Here is a 376-nt window from a genome sequence, read left to right on the forward strand (position 1 = left end):
CGGGGCGCGGGGCGGCCAAGAACGGGGCGCGCTGGGGCGGCCGCGCTGCTCCCGCCGTCGGGCAGGTGCTGACAGCGCTTCTTCTCCCTCCTCCCCCACCGTGCAGATGCAGGGCACCGTGAGGCTGTGGGTGTCGGTGCTGACTTTCGCCCTGTCGCTGCTGGTCTGTCTGGGGACGCTGTCGGAGGCGTAACCCTCCAAACCGGACAGCCCCGGCGCGGACGCCCCCGCCGACGGCATGGCCAGACCCCGGCGAGGACGCCCCCGCAGAGGACATGGCCAGATACTACTCGGCGCTGAGGCACTACATCAACCTCATCACCAGGCAGAGGTAGGCAGAGCGGCTCCGGCCGCAGTTCCCCTTTTCCTTACGCGG

At 70.5% G+C, this 376-nt stretch overlaps 1 protein-coding gene across 1 annotated transcript in view; it reads left to right on the plus strand.

Annotated features, from left to right (window-relative positions):
- Window positions 1-106: 106 nt before the first annotated feature.
- NPY (neuropeptide Y) overlaps window positions 107-376 on the plus strand; it is a 7,992-nt gene continuing 7,722 nt past the window's right edge. The window contains 2 exon segments of the mRNA XM_010140681.1: window positions 107-209; window positions 247-331. Coding sequence (XP_010138983.1) covers window positions 107-209; window positions 247-331 — 188 coding nt within the window.

Source organism: Buceros rhinoceros, unplaced genomic scaffold, assembly GCF_000710305.1.
Source record: "Buceros rhinoceros silvestris isolate BGI_N320 unplaced genomic scaffold, ASM71030v1 scaffold17087, whole genome shotgun sequence".
NCBI lineage: Eukaryota > Metazoa > Chordata > Aves > Bucerotiformes > Bucerotidae > Buceros > Buceros rhinoceros.